This window comes from Belonocnema kinseyi, chromosome 4, assembly GCF_010883055.1.
Source record: "Belonocnema kinseyi isolate 2016_QV_RU_SX_M_011 chromosome 4, B_treatae_v1, whole genome shotgun sequence".
In the NCBI taxonomy this organism is placed as follows: domain Eukaryota; kingdom Metazoa; phylum Arthropoda; class Insecta; order Hymenoptera; family Cynipidae; genus Belonocnema; species Belonocnema kinseyi.
The window spans coordinates 107178366-107196773 of NC_046660.1; the positions used below are offsets into that span (position 1 = coordinate 107178366).

Genomic DNA, 18408 nt, shown 5'->3' on the forward strand with positions numbered 1-18408 from the left:
TATAGAGCTCCAAGGAGATTATGTTGAAAAATAAAAAAAAATTTACCCAAAATAAATTGTTTTTATACTTCATTCTAAGGACTTATTGAACTACCCTCGTATTATAGATTTAACGATATAATATGGTTACGATTCATATGAAGATGGGTTGGATTATCCTTTTCGAATACATTCTAAAGCTTTACGTTTACTAACGTTTAATCTCTTTAACCTTATTAGATAATTCTGTACCAAATTGAGTTACCTTGGGTCATCTAACGAAAGTTCTTATTTAACCAGATAAGGATAACTCTGTTAGATTTGCCTTTAATTTCCGAAGGACTAGTTTAACTATTTCTAGCTCCGCTGATTTTTCTGCACGATTAGACGCTCACTTTATTTAATATGAAAATCAATTTTTAAAATGGTGGCTTATTCAAAATTAAATTTAAGAGCTCTGGAAACCATTAAATGTATTCTGAAAAGTAAGCGTACAAAATCATCGGTAATAAACCACACCATTTTCACTATTATTCCATATATTGTATAACACATTCAAACTTAATATCAAAAAGGTTTATGTAAGAGACAAGCTGAATACTATCCATTTTCTTTTTTAATATTTTCAAATGAAAATTAGAGAAGGTCTAAAACTGCAAAGTGCTGGCCCACTACTAGTTTTATTGTCCTATTTAAGTTGATTGCTTTTTAAGTTTCGTAAAATACACATTTTTTAATTATCAGGTGGAAACCATCCAGGCATATTGTCGAAAGTTCAGAGACAGTTGTCCAGCTCCAGCCCCTGGACATCCAGGACCTCCTGGACCTCCTGGAGATAGGGGACTTCCTGGACATCCAGGTGCTGACGGCCCTGAAGGACCGCCTGGACTTCCAGGATATTCTGGAGAGCGTGGTTTGAAGGGCGACCCTGGACCTCCAGGACTCGATGGAAGAGATGGGGTTCCTGGGGAACCAGGCTTGGATGGAATTCCGGGACGAATAGGTCACGACGGGATTCCCGGTAAAGACGGAAAAGATGGAATTCCTGGCATCCCTGGTCGCCCTGGAAAGAATGGAATCGATGGTAAGTGTATATCATGGTATCCTGAGTTTCTCATTTACTTTAGCGTCACCATAAGTGGATACATACTTCAAAGATTTTAACTAAAATAAACAAAAATAAATACTTCATTAAATGTTCTCTTAAAAAAAATTTAGTAAATTTTTATTTTTATTTATTTGTGATGTAAGTAATATAATATAAACCTAAGGAAGCAAAACATAAATAATAATGAAGAAATAATTATGCCCTTCCTAGATATAATCAGTACCAGAAAATTAAAGAAAGCACTAAATTAAGTTGAGAAAAATGCAAAAACCTTTTCATAAATGTTTGTCAGGTACAAACAGAAATAGATACTCGTACACTATCTTGTGCATTGGGGAAACAAGAATTTGTTTTTATTTTATTTTGTTCAACTGGGGTTGAGTGCGTTGTCCTATTCATTGAAAGTTCTGCATTTGCCTAATGAATATGAATCCAAAAATTTTTATACAAATTCGAAATTTTTTCCTTTTTTTTGTTGATTTGCTTCGAACCTGCGTTAAAAAGAATGAAAATAAAATAACGAAAGTCAGAAGGTAATAATTGGTGAAAATAAGAACGAACATGAGGATAAGAATATTATTTTTTTAATTCAATTTTAATGGTATTACGTGCGAATTACCAAAGCCACTTTAATGATAAACTTTTATACAAAGGATCAAAGTTTAGAAGAATAAAATATTCGAAATGACTTTCGCGGATGCGTGAAAGTCGAATAAGTACCTTAAGTAGTCTAATTAAAAATTATTTTATTGCTTTGATTTTATTAATATGTAAGAGAGGAGGAAATTATATTTTATTTTTTTGAGCTTCATTATTGGGAAAATATTTTGAAGCAACTTTTTTTAGATATAGGTAAGAGATCTGCAAATCCCCATAACTCTTTTTCTTTTATTACTCATTACTTCTCATGTACTTTAAAGAAATTTTTCACCATACACATAGCTCTTAATGTTCTACAATATTCTCTTGCAATGTTCGCTGTTATAACAGCCTCGTTACTCAATTACTTCTTATCTTTCTTATCCCTCAGGTTAACCCTTATACGCTTTTTTCGCATGTTGAACTCTTATATATGCAGGTGCCAGATAACACGAGGAAAAATAGAGTTTTGCCTGTGAGTGGTCATGCAAAAAATAATACATAAAACATCGTTAGACTTTTGGGGTCGTTTTCGGCTTAATGACACTCGACAGACTCGTTATTGAATTCGTCGCCTGTGCTACTTTAATTATAATTTAATTTCCATGATCTTTTTTTAGATTTTAATAGAAATTCTTCAAGCTATAATTTTTTGTGTGGGTTTACAAAATATCTGTTTAAGAAAAAAAATGTCTTCATCCACTCAAAGAAATGTCCTCTTGTGTTAAAAGGATGTTTCTGGTTACAAATGAAATTTCCTTTTAAATTAAAGGTTAAGAGTATTTTTCATTTGTCTGGAGAAGAGTCATTTTACGGCAAACATGAAACTTTTTCGACATATTTCATCTAATTCTACAGCAAAATAAGTCTCTTTGAGTAAAAAAATTTACCTATGAAGAGATATTGATTAGGACTCTTCATAATGACGATGGTAATGAAAATTTTTCTGCTTTATTAGTATTTAACTCCGAGTTTTAAAGTAAGAAGAATGCCTTAAAGTTCTCAGAAGATCCACTTGATTGCAAATTTATATAAAAGAGTAGTTTTCACAACTAAGATGGATCAAGAGTTGTAAAAGTAGAGAATTGAAACTTTAAGGCTGTTTTTCATAAACCGTAAAGTTCGCTCAGTATCCCTTTCTTTTAAGATGTCAGAATGGAATTTTCTTTCTGACTGAGGAAACACACAACAGGACAGGAAACACATTTATACATAAATACTTATAAACATATATATGTTTCAGAGATGACTATATTTAATTGAAATTTTATTTCAAGTTCTCTAAAATGTAAATATTTACCTAGTACATTATCTATTTCCAAACAGAAAAAATATGCCTGCTTTCGGTGGGCACATTCTCATTACGCGGTGTGTAAATTTTTAATGCTTCACAGAAAAAACTAAAGAAAAATTGTGTTGCATGTAAAATGACTCGCTGTTAAAGATTACATGCTATTTGGGGAAAGTTTATTCTATGATGGAATAAAAGCTATCATCTGCTACGTTCTTAGCAGCAGCAGAAAAGCAGCAAAGTATGAGTGAATTTCGAATTATAAATCAGGACACCAGATTTAAAACAAATAACTCAAAATCTGTGATTCAAATTCCTGATGAACTACAGTTATGAATTGGAACTGAAATTTCTTGAACATTGTTTCTGAAGACGGTTCTTAAACTAACTGTGGCTTCGGCGATAACAACAAAATAAAAATTTAATATACTTCACACTAATTCAAATAAAATTATACATCCAGTAACCTTCAAAGAAAAATAGTATGACCTTTGACAAAAAATCTGATTTCCAAAAAAATTCATAATAATGCCAATGGCGTATATTGGGAAGGGGAAAGGGGAAGTAGAGATGGTAAGGAGAGAGTGAGCATTGAATTATGTCTTTTCATCTTTGATCTTCCATGTTTGATTCCTGCAATCAGAAAAAGATTTGGTTGGATTAAACAAATTTCTGTTGATTCAACCATAGAGTATGTTTATTATATGGAAAATCAAAATATTTCTTTAAACCAATCAAATCTTTTATTAGTTGGGACATTTCATTGATTCAATCAAGAAAATTGTTTAAGTCGTTCAAATCTCAAATATTTTGTTGAATCAACCAAAAGTTATTTTAGTCAACCAAAATCTTTCACATTTGATATCAGACCTCTCCTCCTTAACCGCAGATCTTTCAATTTTGGTCCTTTGATTATAAATCGATTTGAAATGTATTTTGTAAACGTCTAAAATATGAATATGAATATAAGCATCAGTTCATAAAGCGGGTGGCCAGCGCCCGCACTTGAGGGTTTCGTAGAAACCGGTACGGGTAAAATTTTTGTTTTGTTAATAAATTTCAATTACGTATATTGCTTTTAACTTAAATTTGTCAATCAGTGTTTTCTGAAGTTATTCTTCTAACAGCATTCTAACGGGAATGCTAACAGGGTTAGCAAAATACATTTACATGCAAAAACTAAATTCAATAGACCTAATAGTTTTTGCTCGAAGTCTGGTAACAGGTGGACAGCTATTTTACTAACTGCATAAGAGTTTTCTACTAAACTCTAAACATTAATAATATTGAAAAAGGAAATGGTAAAAGGACGAAAATAATTTATAATATAAATGATTTTTTTAAAGTACCCATTACTAAAGAGGCTCTGAAACAAGAATAAATAAATCATCAATGTTCTGTTTAAAAATAAAGTTCCAGAAATGAGAAATATTACGCTTTTTATCTCATCAGCAGCGGCTAGGCAAAAAATTAATATTCCTCGGACGAAAAATTTGTAATATCGTTAGTATGAGAGTAGTTTTCAACAATCCTAACAAAGTTTGTTCTCAAGTGTACGCTGATGGGGAGGATTTTTACATGCAGATTTGTGGTATTAAGTAGAAAAGGATGGATATAATCAGACTCAGAATAACGCTGGATTTCGCATTTTCTCATCTTTTTAAACGAGCTCCTTATTCTTCGTTGGATTATCAGTTAACGAATGCAGTTAGGGTCAAATTAAGAGGGATTTTAAAAGATTCTAAGATATTCTGTCGAAATCCTTAAGTAGTAGAAAATTGTGGATAATATGCTCAAAGTATCTGCATTCTGAATACTCGTTAGAATTTATCTCTTCTCAAAGGAAAGTAATTTCTCTCAATTCTATATATATACATACGCTTATTCACTAAACATTTGTATAATATTATATTGGATTCTAATTAGTGATAAATATTATTAATTAGTTTCATTATACATCGCATTGCATTCGACATTAATCATTCAAATAGAAAATAAGATTGTTATATAAGATAAGTCACGATCTATAACAGTTTTTATAAAAATTTAAAATGATCTTTTCAAACTAATTGTGTTTGTAAGCCATTTGAAAACTTATTAAATCAAAATGGAAAACATATTTTTGAGTGTCATTACCTTTTATATTTAGTGATTGTTTAACAGGGCGACAAGGGTTCTGACCACCCAGAGAGTACATTACCGTGTCTTAATATTTTTTTCTTTCAGAGGGATACCAAATATCACAAGAGTGTTTCCTAAGTTTAGGGCCAAATATTCTAGTGATATTTTTCTTTCTAGTAAAGTGGTACAGGAATCTCAATTTCAATTTATTTTAGTCCCAGAGGTGAGAATTGCTTTAAGAAGTAATATAGATGATAGAAGATTTTAAAACAAATTAAAGAATGATATTCACCTTTTAAACAAGTAATCTGCCTATCTAAAAAACTCAAAAAACCCGTTTTTAAAATCTAAAACCAATTTGTTTATAATCCTCAATCAATTTACTCTCTAAATTTGAATCAGTTAAAATGTTTACTAATTTCAATTAGTAGCTCAATTCGGGCTGTGAATCAGTAGTTTTTGCTGATCAGTTAATAATTTTTACTGATACATTAGTAAAAACGAACTGTTTTATAGCCAGAATTGAGGTACTCATTGAAATTGATAATAAATTCAATTGATTCAAATTTAGAGAGTACAATTTTCCTAGACAGATTCCAATAGTATTGAGGCCCTATTTATAGTTTAATATTGTACTTGACAACTTCAAATTACCATCAACTTAATTCTAAAATAAACTAAATTTCAACTTTTCAAGAAAGGCCTTATGGGAAATATTACAAATATTGTTTTATTTTGAGAATAATATTGATTACTTTTGGTTGGTAAGTAATTGTATATAATTGTAATTCCTTTTGGGAATTAAACGTGTAGAGGAAACATTAATTCTATAATTACATTAAAGAGAAATAGATATGTAGATTCTTGGTTTGCGAATGTTAGCATCAGCAGAGGCGGTTTGATGCCAATGTTTCGCAAACATTGTAGGGAGCTTACACAGAGCATTTACCCACGACACTGTATATAGTAGGAAGCAAACGGTCTATTGGATACCTTTAGGTCCGGAGAACCAAATGGAAGGCGATGAATAATACTCTATTTTAATTGGAATAATATCTTTTTTCAAATAATTTTCTGCAAATAAATTCCAACAAGTTTTCCACAAACGGGTTTTAAAAATTGTCACCGAACTATTCATTTAAAACAGGTATAAACAAACAATATCAAACAGTTTAATTTCAGACATGCACGAAATTGCATGAAAGAATGTTTGAAAAGCATCTGCGGAAGGTTATCATTATTCCAAAAATAAATGAATTCATATTAGAAATTATGAAGAATTCCATTCATGACTTTGTGCAGAGTTTTACTGCGTAGACCTTATTTGTGTATAATCGATAACGTCTCCATAAATGGGGACACACTAAGTTAAATTCTAACATTGCTTTTAGAATGTGTATTTCGAGACATTCTACTAATTTTTACACGCTCAGACTCAACTTTTAATTTTTTCGAGTAAATGTAGGCCTAGAAAAAATTACTTTCATTTTTGACACAATTTTAAACAATTTAATTTTAATTTTGTGTACAGTTTTCTGAATAACAAGTATTATATTATATTGCGTACAGATTTCTAGTACAAACTAAATGAAGTTCTAACTATATCTCCAGAACTAATATCGTATGACATAAAAAATAAGTCCAAAATAAGAAACAACTTTTCCAGATGATTGCACGTTTATCTTTTTTTACTAAAACTGACAAGATTGAGTCTTTCAACTTGCAACCCTCTTTGCACGTGCGAGAAATGATATAAAGTCTCGAGCTTGGTAGTATTCTCTGATACTGAAACCCTATAGAAGTCTAAGAAATAGGGGAAGTTACTTTCTACATACTACACACATTTTCACATGAAATAGGGTATGGCTTATAGTGTTACAAGGCGCCTTGCAAGTGAAAGTTCGTGATTAAAATTTGCGAAGCTCAGAGGATACGGGATGAGTGTAGGAAAACAAGCTCGGGAAAAGCAATCCAATGTGGTATCCATCTCATTTCGCTTTTAGCACTGGACATAGAGAAGTAGGACTGTGCAAAGAAAGGGTGGAGTATATTCAGTACAGAGGGAAAGGACCGTCTTTCAGGTGCATATTAAATATTTTCTTTGCAACTTTCCCTTTCTGCCTTCTGATCTTACAGGCTCTTCTTTAACGTCAAAACTTTTAGAGAATCAAGTAAAACATCCTCCCTTATCTTTAATTTTGAGTTTCATTAGCCTTCTCCAAACTTTCTCAAAGTTTGGGAGGACATGCAAACTTCACGAGGAAATGTATAAGTTCTAAATGCATACAAAATAAATTGCGATACTTGCAAAAAAGACGTGTTTATATTGCCCGAAACATAACGTTTAATACGGATCAAATAAGTTCTTGCTATAAATGAAATAACAAAAAATTTGTCGACCTAAACTATTACTCTTAAAAAAAAAACTATTATCAAATTGATTTTACCGTAGACATTGAAGTAAAAGTCACGGGGCCCAATAAAAGGCATACATTTTCTCTAACTTTTAAATAAGAAAAATTCTTTTTTGGGTTGGTACACGAACGCGCTGAGGGCGAGAAAATATGGGTAAGAGGTATGAGAAGCGCCAAAGAAGGAGTACGGGAAGGGGGTGAATGGAGAAGGATGGTAGGTTTTAGGGGGGGGCAGGGGGAGGAAGGAGGCGAGGTAGGGGTAGAGTGAAAGATAATGGTGTGGAGGTACGAAGGGGGAAGACAAGAGGAATGGTATGGTGTAGGTGCATTGGGGAACAGCAATTTCTATCTATTCATTTTTTTCACAGCTTGCATCATTTCTCCGACAATTTAATTAAATTCTCATTCATGACAGTGTAATGTAATCGCCCAAATTTTCTATCTCTGATTTTTAGCACATCTTCACGTTTCGGTAGTTACAGACTGCGAAAATCATAACAGTTTGTCGGTCTCTGTATTCCTGTCTGTATGCCTGTATGTAGTTAATGTGTACGCATTAAACATACGAAAACAAGCGCGAAACGCGAGAACGTACCCGCGAGCCCTAGGCGCGCTCAAACTTGGCGCGCAGCGTGCAATGAGTATGTGCCCGCGCAGCGGGCGTATTTTATTTTTTAAATAGTCTTTTCACGAATAAAAAAAAACTAAGCATCCTACCAAAAAATGATTCATAACAGATTTGTGGCTCTTTTTGTGTGAATAATCTTTTTCTTTTTATTTTTTTCGTAGCCTGTGTCGTTTTTCCAAAAATTAATTTTTTTGGCTTTTAATGTTGTTTTTAACGAAAAAAGCAAATACTACGTATCTTATAAAAAAGCGAATAAGAATACATTTGTAGATCTTTTTTTAAGGCACACTTTTTGTTAATACATTTTTTTTGTATGTTGCATAGTTTGACCGCAGAATGGAATTCTAGCTTTATTATTATTTTTTTTTTATCAAAATGTGAATGTTGTATTTTCCGAATCATTAAAAAAGTTGTTATGGTAATCTTGCACAACTTTTAAAAATCAGCTTTTTTATCAAAAAAATCATTTTTAGCACTACGAGTATCCGTACATAAGATCTCTAAATTTTGAAAAAAGGTGTCTCAAAGATTTTGAAACTGCTAACTTTTTGACTTTTTATCGAACATAGTTGGCTAACGAATTTGACCTTCAGTCAAATCACACCGTAAAGACCTGTTTTTCGGATTCAGAGCGTCTTAAAACGTGGAAATTTGACAAAAGCAGGGGGCGGGGGCAAATTTGATACACATCAAATACCTTCTCTGATGAGAATCTTAAAATGTAAAGCCGACAAAAAATTAGGAAAATTTAGTGGTGTAACTTGAATTATTTCTGTGACCTTCCATATCGGTATTTCCCCGACTGCCACGAGACGTTCGAAAGGGGTAGGTGTGTAACCAACATTATTTCAGTGACTAATCACGGGGGTCTCTTCCCGCAAATTTGCCAATTTTTTCCAGGCATCAAATTTTTCCGAATGAGAGATGCCGCATTGTGACTTATTGCGAATGCGTCTTGCTGCTAATGTGACACGCCGCCAATGTGACTTGCTGCAATTTTTACAATTTTTCCAGAACGTCAAATTTTTTCTAATGAGTGATGCCACAATGTCTTTATTGGAGATTCATTTGTCCTGCCATTACCTAGCACAGTGAAAAATGAAAAGCCACAGGGAATGCGTAGTGAAATTCAATATTATTGTTATGAAATAATTTCTTCTCATATTTTATTCATAACCACTATTGTAAAAATAAAAATATAAAAATATGTATTTACTTGTTTTGAGAATGTGACAAAATGGGGGCATGCCACAAAAAACTCGAAACTTTTTTTTTTGAGCAAACCTAAAAAATCAAAATTGTATCAACATACTGTCGTGATATTTAAAAAAGCAGTATCTACAAAAATCTAAAATGAATTTTTTATATCGTTGGAATCGTAAAAAAAATATACTTCCGTTTATGAAAATTGTTAATAAACTTAAAGATAATTTTTTAATAATTATTACAATAAAGCCGCATCGTTTAATACTGGCAAGTCGTGTTGGATAAGAAAAAAGTATCTACTGAAAATATTCCATAACTGCAAGAATTGTAACACGGGGGCTCAAATACGGCACCTAAAATTAGGCAAGAATGCAGTATCTTTCAGATACTGCGTTTCAGATACTGCCTAACACCGATGGGGTCTCAGAGGACGTGATGTATACGCAAGAAAGCCGTCCAAAGATACTGCGTTCTTGAAATTATGGGACCGCAGCAAACACAGTATCTGCACATAAAATGATTACAAATTGCGAACTGAACAACAAAAATGATAAAAATTGTGAAAAGGAAGCAATATATTTACTTCGCCCAGCTGTTGATTGCTGAAGAAAGGTACAAAAAACAATTTTTTTTAATTTCAAAAAAATTTATACAAATAAATTTTCGTCTTTTTGAAATAATTTGTATTTGCTTATATTTCAAAAGATGTGACATGTACGAGTACTTTAAAAATTGTTTCGAGCACGTGTTTGTATCGATTTATTAATTATTCGCCGTAAATTTAAATTTTTCGCAGATACTGCTTTCTTGTGAACATCAAGGCTGCTTTCCGAGGCCCGGTGTTCACAAGAAAGCAGTTTCTACGCGCTATCTTTGTGCATAGACTTTTTAAACTAAAGTTGAAAGCATCGACAACATTAATTTGGTGATTGTGAATTCTCTTTTGTTAAAGCTCCTTCGGCTTTAACGAGCATATTCTCATCGCATATCTCGTGCTTCAAACTTAAGTTTATCCCTGAAATTTTATATCCTTCTCATAAATGTATATTATTATAATTCATAACTTGCATTGGCATTAAAACATACGAAGTTTCATGATCCCGTTTCAAAAAAATGTGCATTCTTTAAAAAAAATTTTGTTATTAAATGTTTTATTGCAACTTTTGTCGTTTGTCCATAAACTGAATTTGCTCATTTTCAATGTTTTCTTTATGATTTAAACTTTATTTTATTTATTTATTTAAGCATTATTTTATTTGAGAGCCATTTTTTTATATCGTGGGTTATTTGGTTTAAAATGTTCATATTCCTGTGCTTTTGGAATTTCTATAACTCTGGTCATTTTAAATTTTATGAAAAGTCATTACATAAATTGTTCGACTTTTTAAATACTATGAATAACCGTATAGATAATTCTTGAATTTTGACAAAATGGTCTCAAAAATATTCAAAAGGCGCTCACTTTTCGAATTCTCATCCAAAATAGCTGGCTAACGAACTTGACCCTTAGTTTAGGACACTTAACGAGTGTACCAAAGGCCAATCTCATAGATTAATTTTTTCAAAAGTTATCGAGTTTACAGACAGACAGGCATAAATACATACAGACAGACAGGCAAGCAGGCCGACAGCCAGACACATTTGTAAAAACCTTTTTTTCGAATTCAGGGGGCCTCAAAACGTTGGACATTTGACAAAACCGGGGGGGGGGGGGTTTGTCAAAGCTTATACATATCTAATATTTTCTCTGATGAGTATTTAAAAAAACCATTAATAAAATTTTTTTTGCTCGGCCTTCGATAAAAAAAATGTTATCTATTTATTTTTGCTTAGCTTGTGTCGTGTGTCAAAAAATTAAATTTTTGTATTTTAAATGTTTTTTTTATAAATAAAACAAAAACCACGTGCCTTATAAAAAAAGTGATTAATAGCAAATTTTTAGATATTTTTTGGGTGCACAATGTTTCTCTTATAATTTTTTCCTATCTTGCATAGTTTGTCCGCAGAATGCAATTTTTTATTATTTAACAAAATATATATAATTCATTAACAAAATAAATGAAACCCGTCCTCGAGCGGCTGAGTGAGGATTTCTATGGGATCTTGTCCGTTTTAAGGGAAGAAAGCCACCCACAACTATGTTTATTCGGAAAATTATTGGGAGAAGGAAATATGGGAGTGAAAGGGAGAAATCAAAACGTGAATCAGAAAGGATACGTTTTGGAACATAAGTTTGCAATTTATCAAACTTAGATTTTTACTCACTTGTACGTTGTTATCAGGAAACTGCCTGGCTGCTGGAAGACTCTTGATAAATTGCTTTTGCTTCCTATTTAACCACTGGAATATATTTGTGGAGAATACTGCTTCTAAATTATAACTACCGGAAAAGATCCCGGGCACAAAACTTTAATTTAGTTAACAAAACTAACAGAACTGAGTCCAGGAAGAAGACGTATCTTTGGTCGTTGCCGACTCACGGACAGAGACTTGAATACGGAACGAATTTCCCAAAGACGAGCTTATCACATTCGCGAAATCGATGACTCGAGTCCTGATTGACAACGCCAAGTCAGGAAGGGATCAGATTTTTAGTCTTATCTTACTCGAAGGTCGAACAAAACTAACTTCCAGCTCTGACGCTTCAAAATCGTCCTCCGGGTCTCATCCGTGAACAAGGCAAAGGAGCCGCCTATTTTGGAATTTGCCCAATCAGAGGGAAGGGGTGTCAATTTGGAAAAGCTGAATAAACACAAGGGTTGTAAGAAAGACTTAATAAGAACCCAGCAAATCGGTTTAGGGTTATTGCACGTTTTAATTTACAGCGGGAACTGATAAATTTTCCTAAATTCTCGATTTATGGTCTTAGAGGGCCTTGGGTTTGCTTCGTCTCATGAAGGGATTAAGATGTTTTCCGATTTACTGCAGCTACGTGACTATGGATAAAGAGAAGATATTAGCGAAGAATTTGCAAGGGATAAATTTCAAAAATCTGCGCCTCAGCCGAGAGCCCGGGTGGACCTGGAAAGGTGTAAATAGAAGGTTATTTACGTGAATTCGGTGGAAAGTCCCAATTTATCAAACGTCTTCAACCTCCAGATGCAGCCTCCTGTTAACGAACAATAATCATAAAAATGCTTACAGAAATGAATTTAGAGTACAAAATAATATATAAATAACACATGGATACAAAAAGCGTATTGAGACATGTAGAGGAATAAATCCTGCTTAAATTTCAAATGTAATAATCAAAATGACATCAATGTTTAGTAATACGAAAATACATACACACGCATACACATATACACATCTGCACATAGAGAAAAGCTTGTAACATAATGCAATAGATAAAAGCAGCTATTAGTTAACATAAGGAGGTAGAGAAAATGGAAAATCCTAACTCTTGATACCAAATAAAATTAATAAGAATAATTAACTTAGATTGAGCCATATGGCTACTTCTGTTTTCTTAAACCTAAACTAAGTTGAAAATAATAAGAAGGGTGGTATGCTACATCCGGACGTAACAGGGCTAACAAAAAGTAAAATTTTTCTTTTCAAGTACCATGAACAACTGTAAAGAGAATTTTTGGATCATGAAAAAATGTGTACTCAAATATTTTAAAAATGGGCTGACTTTTAGTACACTAAAAGAGTGTACCAAAAGCCAATCTAATAGATTGGTTTTTTTCGAAAGTTGTCGTGATCACAGATAGATAGACAGGCATAAATACAGACATAACGAAGATAGAAAGACATACACAGACAGACAAATTCATAAAAACCTGTATTTCGGATTCAGAGGGTCTCAAAACGTGGACCTTTTGAAAAAAACTAGGGGGGGGGGGGGGTCAAATTTTACATAAATCTTGTACCTTCTCTGATGAGAATGTAAAAAGTTTAAAAAATAATTTTGAATGAGCGGTCTACCCGAATAATGATTTTAACAGTTTTCTTTGATTATCTCAGTTTGCTGTTTTTGAAGATACTGTTTTGTTAAATATCACGGCATCATAGTTGTCAGCCCAAGCAAAATTGATAGCTACTTCGATGCGCCATTGTGTATAGAGTTGTATATTCTGGTGTTTATTTAAAGTAGGTGAGCTCGCTAAAAGTCGTTGGATAAGTGCATGAATAGGCGATTTTGCCTGTCGATCGGCACTGTAGAATATCAGCGTATAGAATGCATTATGCAGTAACTTCGTATCTCCCTCTTTCCATACGCGGGGCTTAAATAGCGTTTTACTGGCTTATACATTTGGGTCGATTTCACCTACCATATTTGGAAAACGCTGCAGTAAATAGATAAAATACTATTAAGATATTGTACAATCGAGTCCTTGCTAATAATTCTATATGAAATAAGACATTCTCGAGGTACCATTTATTTGAATGGTCGAATAAGTCCCCATAATTAAGAATGTCTGTTATTTTTTCGAAAATCTTCTCGGATTATTTTTAAACAATTTTTTGAACTATTTCATTATTAATAAACATATGAATTTTCTGCAATCTTTTTTAGCATCTTTGAGCTGAAATAAATCGTTTAGAATTTTTATTTTGAATAGAAAATCATCTAGGCCCACGGATGTTATAACTTTCACTCAAACTGCTGAAATTCTATTTCTACCATTGATAACATTGTTTGTTCTCGATAAACTCTCTTGCTGAATTGTTTATAACAATTACTATCAATAAAAACCCTCAATCAACGAGATTGGTTCTTTTTTAAATTTTATTGTTAAGCTGTGCACAGCAAATTTTACGCTTTTCATATTTTTCGTGCAATAAACCATTATTTATATTAAATTTTTTTCTTCTAGTAAGATTTAAAAAAAATAATAAACAGGAGAAATTGAAACTATTAACCAATCAATTATATTGCTTATGGTAAAAGTATCGTTTTAAAAAAAAATGTATCGTGAATACCTTCAAAATTATGGTTTATACGGGAGCATAGAATTATGAAAAATATATTATTTACCAGGCTGTAAATGAATAATGGCCAATCGTACAAGACAATATCAAGAGAGTAACAAAATTTTGTTCGCTAAAGATTAACAAAGCAAATTTTTCAAATGAATGGTGTTAATTGAGTGTTTTTGTTAATAAAAATAGTGATAAACAATGAGAAGCATGTACTCAAAGCGCCAACCAAGATAATTATACGGTTTTTGGCAAACTTGAAGTTATGAGGGAAGTTTTTCGGGAATAAGTTCAAAATTGTCGCTTATAGGGGAGCACAAATTTATAAAAAATATAGTGTTCACAGGACTGTGAATAAAATTTGGCTTCCTGCAGGAGAAAATTTCAAAATAGTCAACAGTTGTAAGGTAAGTGTGCCAGTTTTCGGAAGCTTAAGGTGAATTTCAGATTTCAAATGCTTTAAAAACTATATTAAACATATTTAAAGCTTAAGAAATTGGTTTTATCGAATAAATCGTACCTTTAAAAATGAAAATTACTTATTACGTGTAACATATCCTATTAGAATGAATATTATACGAAATTCGAAGTTATAAATACGAGAATGCATGGGTTCTCGGTAAGTCAGAAATCTGGCTTATTCAGTTATCGGCACTTCGATGTGTGAGTGATCGGAAATAGCGTTTAGGAAAAAAACATTTTTGCTGAGAACGAAGAACACAACAGCTTACTATATGTAAAATACTGCCCATTTGCTGACAACCCATGCATTGCCGAAGACTGGCACATTTACCTTATTTTTCGCCAAAGAAACAACTAAATGTTTGTTAATCAATTCAGTTAATTAAGGTCTTTTATCTCTCGCAATCTTTAAAAACAATATATAAAGATATTATGAAAAATAAACAATGTTGATAATAGTAGGTATAGGTTTTGCAACAGTTTTCGTGAAAAATCTGAAACACCGGTCTACCTGGATGACTTTATCAATAAGTAAGAAATTCTGGGCTTATCTTTAAAATATCCATGTTTGTAAGAATAATTCACGAAGTGAAGTTTTCATTTGTTCGGAAGATTGATTTTTTAAGCGGTCTAACCTCGAAATAAACAAGAAAGAAGTGAACTGAAAATTTACGTATTTAGTTAAAAAGTAAATTGTTTATAACGCTGTTATTTAAACATGGTTTGTCCTGAAAAAAGTTAAATAAAAAAAAGTGTCTGACGTATTCGTAATCGTAGGGGACTTTTTGACCATTAAATAAATATTTCTTGGGTACCTCTTAAAACATACAGAAGTGTTAGTGGCGACTGTCAAATACAATTTACAAATCTTGTAAAGAAAAAATTCATATTATGTCTTTATTAATTCTTCAAGGGCATATTGTCAAAGAATAAAAAATGAAGCCCTAGCACTCCTTTTCAAAGAATTGAAAGTTAAGATACTTGTTTTTTTTGTGTTTTTTTTTTAATAAAATGGAGTATGTTTTTATCATTTTCCAAAATAACAGACTGACACTTCCATTTTTTAAAAATAATTTAGGATAATGTAAAATATTGGCGTTATCAACCATAACAGAAATGTTTACTTATTTTTAAAATTATGAATTTATCAGTCTGCATTTTTATTTTGAAAAGTTAGACTAAATTGATTTCTTTCTAACTGGCGTCGTAAATCTAATTGTGATTACATATATAATAATATTAGAGAGAAGTACATGCCCTTCCATTCAATCTTATATTTTTAAGCACTACCAGAGCGTGAGTGGCAGAAGAAATTTACATTGGTGCATTGAGAGTGCTGTAAACAAACCATTTTCATTTGCATTCTAATATACGCTTAATTTAATTCAGGAAGCTGAAATAGCCAACTAACTAAAATCACTTGAGGAAATTGGTGAGTCTGTGTTGCATTTGTCTCGCCTCGCTGATACCCCATGCGATTAGTTGGTTAGGCATCTAATAAATAGGGTTAAACTCAAAGGTACTGCCTCTTACGAACCTAGATGACAACAACTAGATAATAGTTACTATAAACTTGGCTTACCACTTCGGAGGGTCGACATAATTTCACGATATGAATACTTATCTCATAAAATCCCAAAGTATCATTTTTGCACCTAAGTTACTGGCCTACATTTCACCATACATTTCACCCCTATTAATGATAACTGAGCAAAATTTAAAATAAATTCTACAGAATCAAGGCGTAATCGGGTGGATTCTCGAAATGCTTTTAATAGCAATAAGATTAAATAATTTAACTAAGAGTTACCTGATTTCGCGGTTAATTAGTTTAATCAAAGTACAGTTTATGTCAATTGAATATAATTCAATTTAATTTTACTGAAATCATTTTATTCTAAATTCAAGTGAGATTGAAATAATTCAAATTATCTCGGTGGGATTAAACAAAATGTTAAGTAAATTCCAGTGCATTTCAGAGTTCCGTCATGCATGTCACAATTGCCGGATTCTAACATTCGAAAAAATCTAAGTCCACAAGTAATTGGAAAAAGTGCGAGAAGATACACCTGTAAGCACTGTGATTAGTCACAGAAATAATTTAAATCGCACCACTAATTTTTGTTAATTTTTGGTTGATAAAAACTTTACCGAATGAGAGATGCCGCATTTTTGACAGTTTTTGTTTGAACTTGACATTTTACGAATGAGAGATACTACGATGTAAATTGCCGTAAATGTGACTTGTTGCAATTTAAAAAAAAATGTTGTGGACTTCAATTTTTTCCGGATGATAGATGGCGAAATGTGATTTTCCACCAATGTGACTTTGCGAATTGAAAGAGAACCTTGAGTGAATTTCAAGTAAATTCAACTTGAGTCAATTCAATTCTAGTAAATTCAAAAACATATCCAGTGTATTTAAATGAGCTTATAAGAAAGTTAATTAGGATTTTAATATCTGAATTTAAGTAAATTCAAGTTAGTTGAAACTGACTTCAAGCGAATGAAAATAATTTCGACAGGAAGCAATTGGAATTAAAGTGAATTTGATATAATTCAAGGGAGGTAAAGCGTTTCCGGGTGAAATGCAATAGATTTCATTTAATTCCATTTAATTTATCTAAACTTATCTACAGGCAAGTTAAAATGTATGCAATTTAATTTTTTATTCAGTATATTCTAAATGAAATATAGTGAAATATGAGTTAAAAATTAATGAAAGGTTAACGAATTACTTCAAATTCAATGTGATTACAAATGAAATTAACGGAATTCAAGAAAATTTCAAGTGAATTCCTGCCAATTTCAAGTAAACTTAACTAAATGCATTATGGTATTTAGCTCAACTCGATTAAAGTAAGTTGCATCATCGTAAAACCAACTGCAAATTCAAAGTAAATGAAAGTAAATTCGAATTGTTATTTAGTAGGTGCAATGTCAATTCTTATTAATTTTTTCTTTCTAAACTAAATTATTTAATTGTATCTTTATTGCGTCAATCTATATTTTAATGAATCGGCTGATTCATTCAGAAATGTAGTAAAGAATAAAAAATGGCGACTGCAATTTGTTCCTTGTAGGGTACTTTGAAACTATCCTCTTGATCTAGAAAGTTTCGATAAGTACGTCAAACTTTCGAAATGCAAGGCGAGAAGCTTTCCTCGTAAGTTATAAACTTACATTCGCTCCTTTGCACACGTCTACAGTCCATTATGAATTCGTTGTTGAAATGAGGGTTGATTTTCAGGTCTAACTTGTTGACTACTTTTATTACCCATACTTCAGCCTCACAAGTTTAACTCTTTGCTCTCTGAAATAAAAATTACATCGTTCCAATTTCTTCTCTGGCAAATTGCATAATTTCTATTCCTAATTCAATACACCTGATCAAATCCATTTCAAATCAGACTAGTTCTATACTTAAAGACATCACAAAAATCGCCGATCCTCCAAAGTAAACCAAAATCGCAATGAGGGAGGAGGTCCGCCACCTCTTGATGTCCCGCGACAAACATGGCAGCGCCCACATGTTTATATTTTCATGCACAGTTTGTCGGCAAAAATTCTCGTGCGCATAATCAAATAGCACATCGTAAGATGACGGCTCTTCTCACTCATGCAATCCCCCCCC

General features: G+C 32.2%; 1 protein-coding gene across 13 annotated transcripts in view; it reads left to right on the top strand.

Annotated features, from left to right (window-relative positions):
- The window catches only part of LOC117171290, a 178483-nt gene that overhangs the window by 29867 nt on the left and 130208 nt on the right, over nt 1-18408 (top strand). For all 13 annotated transcript variants that reach the window (XR_004466860.1, XM_033358442.1, XM_033358445.1 and 10 more), the window contains one exon: nt 724-1063. Coding sequence is in view for 12 of the 13 variants with exons in the window: in XM_033358442.1 (XP_033214333.1) it covers nt 724-1063 (340 nt within the window). In the remaining variant the exon portion in view is untranslated. The remainder of the gene's footprint in view (nt 1-723; nt 1064-18408) is intronic.